Source organism: Montipora capricornis, chromosome 14 (genome assembly GCF_036669925.1).
Source record: "Montipora capricornis isolate CH-2021 chromosome 14, ASM3666992v2, whole genome shotgun sequence".
Classification (NCBI taxonomy): Eukaryota; Metazoa; Cnidaria; class Anthozoa; order Scleractinia; family Acroporidae; genus Montipora; species Montipora capricornis.
In genome coordinates, this window is record NC_090896.1 from 42,614,200 (window position 1) to 42,623,500 (window position 9,301).

General features: G+C 40.9%; 1 protein-coding gene across 1 annotated transcript in view; it reads right to left on the bottom strand.

Moving 5' to 3' along the window:
• The window catches only part of LOC138033395 (uromodulin-like), a 10,017-nt gene extending 1,749 nt beyond the window's left edge, over window positions 1-8,268 (bottom strand). Inside the window, exons 1-5 of the mRNA XM_068881129.1 lie at window positions 7,950-8,268; window positions 7,042-7,191; window positions 5,675-5,797; window positions 4,939-5,061; window positions 860-994 (exon numbers count right to left, since the gene is read on the bottom strand). Coding sequence (XP_068737230.1) covers window positions 860-994; window positions 4,939-5,061; window positions 5,675-5,797; window positions 7,042-7,191; window positions 7,950-8,268 — 850 coding nt within the window. The remainder of the gene's footprint in view (window positions 1-859; window positions 995-4,938; window positions 5,062-5,674; window positions 5,798-7,041; window positions 7,192-7,949) is intronic.
• Between the last annotated feature and the right edge of the window lie 1,033 nt (window positions 8,269-9,301).

The window sequence follows — 9,301 nt, forward strand, 5'->3', positions numbered from 1 at the left end:
CAGTGTAGGCAAACGGAGTAAATAAAACACGTGTTCACTCGCATACAAACAAACAAATCAACTATTTCTTTATGTTCAAAATGCGTACAGATGATTGTTATTTAATTGCAGTTGAGAATAAAAATTCGAGTTTCATTCCTGAACAAAGGAAAAAATGACTAAGCCAATTATTAAAAGTACGAATCCACTTTAAATAACGCATCATTTAAAATAACAAACGGTTTATTGTCCAAGAAAAAAAAAATGTGGTGTAACTTTTTCCACCAAGTTTGAACTATTACTGGTATACTGTTTTGTCGTTCTTGTTCTCTTTCTACATACATATATACATGCATACATACATACATACATACAGACAGACAGACAGACAGACAGACAGACAGACAGACAGACAGACATACATACATACATACATACATACATACATACATACATACATACATACATACATACATACATACATACATACATACATACATACTTACTTGACCGCTTTTTAGGGCCAATGAAACAGAACGAAACGACGGAACAGTCCTATTTACAAGTGCAGCTGGGAAGTTGAACCAGGGACTACCAGGATCAAATTCAACGAGTGCTCAGAGCGAGTCTTGAACCCGGGATCTGTGGATCTCAAGACAAGCGCCCTAACCACTGGGCCACACTCTTTTATTCTTTTCTGTTCTTCTGTCATATAGGTCGTCCAGGCATCATGCGACCTTATCAAAGTTAAAAAAAGGGATATGAAACCCTAACGAGTGACATAGAAGTAAAAATATGAGATAAGGGATACCAAGGCCTCCAACCTCATTTTGATTTTCTGATTGGTTCTAGTTGTTATACTGGAGTTTGCAATACTTGCCATCTAGAATGCAGTACCTCTGACCGTCTCCTCGGTAACCCGGTTTACAGGCGCACTGATAGGATCCGAGAGTATTTAAACAGAGAGCAGGACCATTCATGCAATTGTGAGAACCACGGGTGCACTCGTCGATGTCTTATGGGAATAAAAAGAGATATTAAGTTACAAAAAAAGTCTCAACAACAAGCAGAGCAGTTTTAAATACTTGGCATTCCTAATGAAATAATACGCGCCGGATCGCTGACAGATAACCTCATAACCCCGTAAAACAAACCGTTTGCCTTCTCCGTCAGGGGGCTAATTTTGCTTTCAATGGCCTCCACATGAAGACATGGATGTTTTCATTCATCCTATGGCCGCAAATGTGAGATGCACGTGTTTAAATGTAAGATGACATCACAAACTGGTCTTTAAGCCAAAAATATAGGATCCCAATTCTAACCAATATATGTATGGCAATCTGAATCTACAAGATCAGTTCTAGATCATGAAATCGAATTCTTACAAATTTATCTCGATACTAGGTACTGGACATATCTCATAATAGGGTGGCTTTTAATCGAGTCCTAGAAAACCAGAGCATTGTCTTTGTTCAATTACGGGAGATAAAAAGACAATCAAATGAACAAATCGCTAAGGGTACAGTGCTTTCATATCATTACACGATTGTGCAATATTCACGCTTAATAATTGACCTAAATAGTTGCACATTGCTTCTTTGAAAGTAGTGACAATCAAAGCATATAATATCAGCTCGATAGGTCTTAGCCATCGATCTTTCTTCAAATTCGATCTAATTAAAGCTTAAGGCAAATAATACCGAATGACCCCAGGCGCTTTAGGCGTTGTTGTTGTGTTAATTCATCGTATTGCTTACTGAGCCACGTGCAACGTGGCAAGCGCACTATGTATTTACCCAGATGCCTTTTCTTTGGTGATGTTGTTCCCGTTGCTGATAATCACCATCTTTGCTCTGATTGTGTTTTTGTTGTGACTACTTCGTTGACAGATATGGTGCCAGGGGTCACAACAAATTCCTCGCCATAATACCGAAGAGTCTTGCCTCCCTACAAACTCGTCAACTCACGTAGAACTAAACTCAACACTTAAGAAAAACACCCGCACGACAAACACAGTCCAAGATAAATTATGGCTGCTACTGCGCGTGCAAAGAAACAATGGTTTTCTGACTAAGACGAAGACAGTAACTTCCTTTGAAAACTGGCGTCAGAGCCTCGTACACACACTGCCTTTAGAGGGACATTTTGGCCCATTCCTCGAAACTTAGCGACATGGTTAAAGAAAACCATAACCATCCCTCTTCGTGGCTTCCCGGACGGCGGGGATTCAGTAACCGCGTCTCGCCGTCGCAACGCCCAACAAAAGGTAAGCATACTTGAGCTAATGCTAGGACAGATCGCTAACTACCGCATGATTATCTCCACAAAAACTATTATCAAGAATTCAACTTCAATAGACTCCATCTGGTCAGCCATACACATGCATTTCCGCCTTGAAGCCCACTGGCACATTCACTTACCGACATACACCTCGAGCACGGCGAACGTCCAGCATATCTATAACAAAGACTTATGGCCTTCAGAGAGAAAAGCCTCTTTTGTGCCAACAGCAGTGGTCACCATAGCGAGTCCATCACAGGGGATGAGGAGATAGCCACTTCCTTGCAAAATGTCATCGTCATAACCTGGTTACGGCTTGTCCATCCAACCAAATTAACGCAAATCAAATGTTGGCTTTTGAGGAGAGGGGAAATCGGATTACCCGGAGAAAAACCTCTCAGTGCATAGTAGGGAGCCAATAAACTCAACCCACATACCCAAAGGGATTACTACACAACTGTAAACAAATACTCCAGGCCCTATCCACGCTCGACCTCAAGCTCGCCGCTCCCAACACTAGTATCAGTCCCAAATATACAATGATCTTGTGCTGGGTTTCGGAACTTTTGTACTCTTTAGGTGTCCCCTCATCGAATCACAACACTGATTTCTTGTAGCAAGCCCGAAACTGTTGGTCTTATTGGCATTATGGTTTATTGGCGCATACAAAGTGTTAGCTCGTGTCATACAATAGTGCTTTGCCTTACTTGCATCACTTGGCACTTCAGAGGCAGGGGCTTAAGAAGAAGATTAACTGGCCCTTTCATTACGTCCGGTTCTCTTTCCTCTAGCCGAATCATCACCCCCACCCCCCCGCCCTGACGACCAATTACGGATCATCACCGACCGTGCTGGTAAGTCTCTAGTTATTGGTGCAGCACTGTACATGAACCGTGCCAATAAGCTCCTGCTACCAGGGTCCTTCAGCTCAAAACTCCGCTGTCGTCAACCCACCTGGCTCCCATGAAAGATAGAGGCATTATTCATTGCAACCTATACATCATCCAGTACATTAAACTGTCTGTAAAGGCTTTTGGAAAGCTCTGTCGAGGCGAGTATTCCTTAAGCCCGCGTGTTGCAAATGTTAAAGATATAAAACGTTATCTTAATGCTACCACAATTGCTTTGGATGGTGTACTTGTTGTTGAAGGCAATGAACCACCGGTGCCTACACGAGATTGCGTTATCTTTCCTCGCCATGTCCTCCAAGGCCTTTTGACCGCTTTGCACATCCACCTTACTCACCCCACTAGCCAACAGCTGAAGTTGCTTACACAACAATACCTGTTCGCCCTCGATATGGATGTCAAAATGTCTGAGTGCTACAAAGTGCCTACAGATACCCCTCCCCCTCTGCCTCATCGCTCGAGCAGCAAACGCTTTGGCAACGACGCCGACGAAGATTACCCCTCGCCCTCATCACCATCCCTATAGATTCCGGCCGCTGCTTCCACTCCTGTGTGGCTTCGAATTCCGTAGCTGAACGCAGCTGATCCGTTGCCTGCACTCACCCCACCTCCACTACCAGCCTGTCTTTTCGCCCCCTTTTTTACCAAATCCCGAAGACACCTGGACGGATACCAGGCAGACCAGGATGGCGTACTCAAATGGGCACTGCGCGATCGCGGCCCTCTACACTACCTTGAGGACTAAGTACTGTCTTAGCATTTCCTCTCAAGGCCATGTCTACTGTTGTTCTTGTGTTAATTCATCGTATTGCTTAGTGAGCCATATGCACCGTGGTAAGCTGACTCGGTGTTTACCCAGAAACCTTCGTCCTGGTGACGTTGTTTTCGTTGTTGCTGGTCCGCCGGGATTGTGTTCCTGTTGTGACAACTCTGTTGACTGGCGCAGTCGTAATTACAAGAGAAGGCGCAAAGAAGTAAATGATCGTTCGATTGTGACTCCTTAAAAGCAAGGCTCCACCATAGAGCATTGCATTCTGGTCGCAGGAGCGATGCATTATGGTAAAAGGGCATACACCTTTTTTCCAACATGGTGGACATTTTGACATATTTGTTTGTTTTTATTCAAATTAGCCATCGATGCCTCGTTATTAAGCTTAAAATTCAAAAGAATATTTTGCCTTGAATGAGGAATCAAGCTCTAATTTGAATAAAAACAAAAGAATATCTAAATGACGGCCATTTTGGAAAAAAGGTGTATAAATCAAAAGACATCAAGATTTGCACCCCTACATGTTTTAGCGTTCGACAAAGGGGAACATAGTTATCCTGTAGTTGGTCGAAGTCAGTCACGAGGGTATTGGTCGATGGAATGCGAATTTTGACGGCCGTGCTGGGATGCCATCTGTGTATTAGGAGAACTTTACCCCAAACTCATGCAAATACAAATGGACACGAGTAGCTCTGGAAATGAGTGTTTGCCTTTGAAATTGGGAGACGGTATTTTATGTGCTCTTCGTTTTCGTGCGCGGCATAGCCTGTCCCAGTGCTCGACTAATTTCGTTGTGATGTTTTACTATTTCCTTGCTAGTCTATAAGAAACCAGTAGGCATATATGCTAATAAGACTCGAATTGTAAACAAATAATTGGCTATTATGATTAGTTATCGCGCTGTATGCGTTTGTTCTGATTGGTCAGATTAATTTATTTAAATTGGTACTCCAAAGAAATGCAAAAATTAAGCAAGAAAACACTGTAGCAAACAACTTTTACCTCGGCAGCTCAAACCATTTCCGGTAAAACCAGTTTTACCGGTGCATTGAAAAGATTCGAATGTATTTTGACAGACGGCGTTAACATCACAGACTAGGGCGGAAGCCTTGCATTCGTCTGCGTCTGAAAAAAAAAAAAACTGCAAGCGCAGCTATGATTCAAGAGATTGTGTAAATTTGAAAGCTAGGCGCACTTCCGTTTTTCCTTTTTATTATTATTATTATTTTTTATCATTTGTTTTTTCTCTTTTTTTTTTAAATTGCAGTGAAACAAAACACACACACTCTTCCAATCTCCAATTATTACTTACGTGGTCAAGTCTTTTCTTTGTTCGACCGGTTACATACACAGACTAAACAGCCCTTACAAGGTGCTGAATACTCGGATACTTATGTCATAAACTTAGAAAGGTAAGATAGAAAAAGCGAAATTATGGGATATCGAGATGATGTTCCTGTGTAGGGAGCTTATCCATTTTTTTTTTTTTAATAGAAAGAGAGCTTGTTTCTCTCTTTAGCTATTCGACGCTCCATTTCATATACTGCTTTCACTTTTACCAATATTATTGCACGTGCCGGTAAAAAAATTTTTGAGTTTACAGCTGTAAATGTATTGTTTCGAGAGCAATATGAGGTGATTATATAGAAGCGAGCCTTTAGTGGCCATGGTCGGGTGATACCAAAAATGACATCAGCCAAAAAGGAAACAAGAAAACACTATAAGAGACAACTTTTACCTCGGCAGCTCAAACCATTTCCGGTAAAACCAGTTTTACAAGTGCATTTAAAAGATGCTAACGTATTTTGGCAGATGGCGTTAACATCACAGACTGGGACGGAAGCATTGCATTCGTCTGCGTCTGAAAAAATAAACCCAAAAACAGCAAGCGCAAATATGATTCAAGAAGTTTATTTTATTTTATTTTATTAGCTTCGCCAACTTAATATTAAATATACACAAACAAAAGATGTAAATGGTACAATACAGTGAGGGACACCGCAACAGCTTCCGCCAATTACTGCGGGCCCGGAACGCATAAAAATGAAAAAAAAAATACAATAAAACTTAAAGAGTAGTTAGTAGCAGCAATCAATGTTTCTTGTCAGATTACGGGTTGTGTTGCAACTTGTGAAGATAGACATGAATGATCGAGGATCTTCAGGGTCATTTGATTTACAGAGTGATTGCTTAAAGTAGCTGAGTAGGTGTGCCTTGAATGAACTGAAAAAGATAGTTGCGGAGGAAAGACCAATGCCATCGGCTAGAGTGTTCCATATTCTCATTATGCGGATGAAAAAAAACCTCTGATATGTAGTTGTTTTGCATTTTTGGGAAGCAAATAGAATTACATTAGTGTTGCTATTGGTTCTAATTGCTCTTGATAGGGCGCGTCTAGTGGGGAGTACAGTAGGGTTAACCTTAACTAGCCCACTCACAGGTCTCTTATTTTTGGCTATTGTGAAAACACCCGCAATTATCCCATGGGATTTGCTTCTAAAACTAAAAAGATACGGGACAGGGTTAACTCAGAGGACTAATAATTGACTCCTGTCATCAACGTCATCGTCATCTTCATCCCTGTTTTTGTCGTCGTCGACGTTGTCATCATCTTCGTGGTCATCTTCGTCGTCATCGTAGTGGTCGTCGACGTTGTCGTCATCGACATCGTCGTGGTGATCATCATCGTCATCATCATCATCATCATAATCGTCATCTTTGTCGTCGTCGTCGATGTTGTCGTCATCGTCATGGTAATCATCACCCTCATCATCGTCATCTTTATCGTCGTTTTCGTCGTCGTCGTCGCAGTCGTCGTCATCGCTGTGGTCATCACCATCCTTATCATCATCATCATCCTCGTCACCATCACCAAGTTTTTCTACCCAGCATTTTTCTCCCCTGCAACATCTCAACATTTAATGTTTATCTGATATAGGCTGATTTTGCTTTTAGTGTCCCACAATACTAAGATGGACATTTGTAATTCCGTGGTGCGAGCAAACTCGTGTCCCATTTCTTATTTTGTTCCACTCCCAGACCCGCCGATTCAAACAAAAAATGCCTGGGTGAAAGGAAACTCTTAGATTGGCTCAAACAACACACCTCCTGTCAGCATGTCACAAGGAACCGACACAGCTTGGCCTGGTTTGATTGAATCAAGCCAGTACTTGCCACTGACAACGCTGCCTCCTTCACTGGCTTTGATCTCCGAGCATGATTCAGCAGGTAACTCCTGGATGGAGCCCAGGGGAGCTGTAATTAGAGTTGCAAACAATGGTTCACATTCAAGTAAGCTGCACCTTGGTTGTATTCATAAAAAAGTGGGAACTCTTTCTCATTACAAATATAAAGAATAGCTGCTTTTTATCCGTAGATCGGAAGTGCAGTGTGCTATCTTCAATCCAGTTCAGGTATTTCACTTAAACATCATGAAAGAACAATGTCGAAAAAAACATGGTTAAAAACACCAAATGGTTACTTATGTCTAGAAATGAACGTAATTAGGTACACGCCAAATTTTTAGATCTGCCACCCGAAGTATACTTTCTACCAGTTTCCAACAATATATTAAGGTAAGTGGTAGTGTCAGCGTTATTTTGAGGCTAGAAAAAATGGAGAGGGCATCCGGTTGAATGTTTATAAAGCGAAGGAACTTCCGACCACAAATCCAACAAGTGGCCAGAGCGAGATACTCTTAGACTCCCATGTTCTAGAAATTGATGGGTAAGGTCACATTCTGATGAAACCTGGAAGTGAAAGGGTTAATTAAACATGGCGGCATCAAGATCCAGTGCTCTTTAAACTGCACCATGACGCCTTCGTACGATATAAATTTCCATTTTAAAGCCTCGTTCACCACATCTTTGGCACGATAAAGAGCCCACACTTTATTCTCAAGAGTACGGCATAGAGGTGCTCTAGATGTCCTCTGTCTTACAGAGGGTAACTGGCCGAATTGGCAACTTGGCTTTATACTTACGGCAACTAGTTATGCACCAAAACAACGATACCTCTTTCGCTAGGTCTTGTCACGTATATCCGATCTGTGTCTGGAACATAATTGTCTGGTCTCGCTTCCTTGGTGCGACTATTTAACTCACACAAATTCCGGCTTATGACGTAATTGATGCTTTGACATCGGATGTTCGCGTTACATAACTGTCCGCAGATAATCATGTTTGCGGTGTTACTTTCCTGAAACACAAAGCCTCTTAACATCATACCATATGTAGAGTGTACACTTTTGCACTGCTGAGCGTCTGCGCAAAACACACGGCCACACACCAGAAATATGACTACTGTGACTTCAAAATGCAGGCTCTTGGTCATTTTTAAAGTCGCACTCAAGTCAGAGGACCAAAGGAAACTTCTAAAAAATGAATGGTAGAAGAATAGGTCTTAAATTAGACTCAAATTAGCTTTGAAACAGTTTCAATAATTGCGAGATCATTTCTTATCCTAGGGATTGACTACATGCAAAATGCTTTTCCTCATAACGACAACGTTCAAAAAGATGTACACATTAATTTGGGCTCAAAAAGAGTTTTGTTTATTTGCTTAATGTTTACTGGGAAAAATTCATATATCACTGCGTGGTCAAACTATTTATCAACAGATTAGAGTATAGGAAAACGACTATGACTACCTTATTGTAGGAAATTAACAATGCACGTTGACAACGCGAAGAAAATTTACATTAAACTAAATTAACGCGAATTTTTCAAAAGTTAGGTTTACATGCATTAAATTAACGCGAATTTCTCGATAAGCATCATGCTTTACTTACTGCGATTGTCATAATTCTGTGAACTCGCACTTTTACATTCCTGAACGCCAATCTGCGTTTTGGCTTTCGTTAATAAAACCTTGCAAGACAAGTCCACGGATTTTTCTATTTTTTTATTTTTCTTTTTTACAGCGGAAAATTTTGTTTTGAAGCCTACTAGACCCTCAGTCTATTCAAAAGATCTTTCAAAGCCTCAGTTTGTTGCTGTAATACGAATTTGCTGCACTTACAAAATCTCAACATACCTATGTCTCATGGAGAAAAAGAAGCATTTACAGTAGTTAGCTTTTAGGATTGCTCAAATGGATCTAGTGAGGAACTAATAAGGTTTTGTAATGAAATAAAGGTGCTTTAAAATAACGATGTTGTAAAATTTACATCAACATTAATTAAGATACATTAAATTAACGCGAATTTTATGAAATCACGTTAATAAAGTGCGTTGTTAATTTCTTATAATAAGGTACGAGTTTTCTGTACTGGGAATGCGCATTACACTCTAGTAAGCATTGTTTCCTGTTTCTCTTGGGACTGACAATGGTCCCAAGAGAAAACAAAAAAAATGCTTATTCAAAA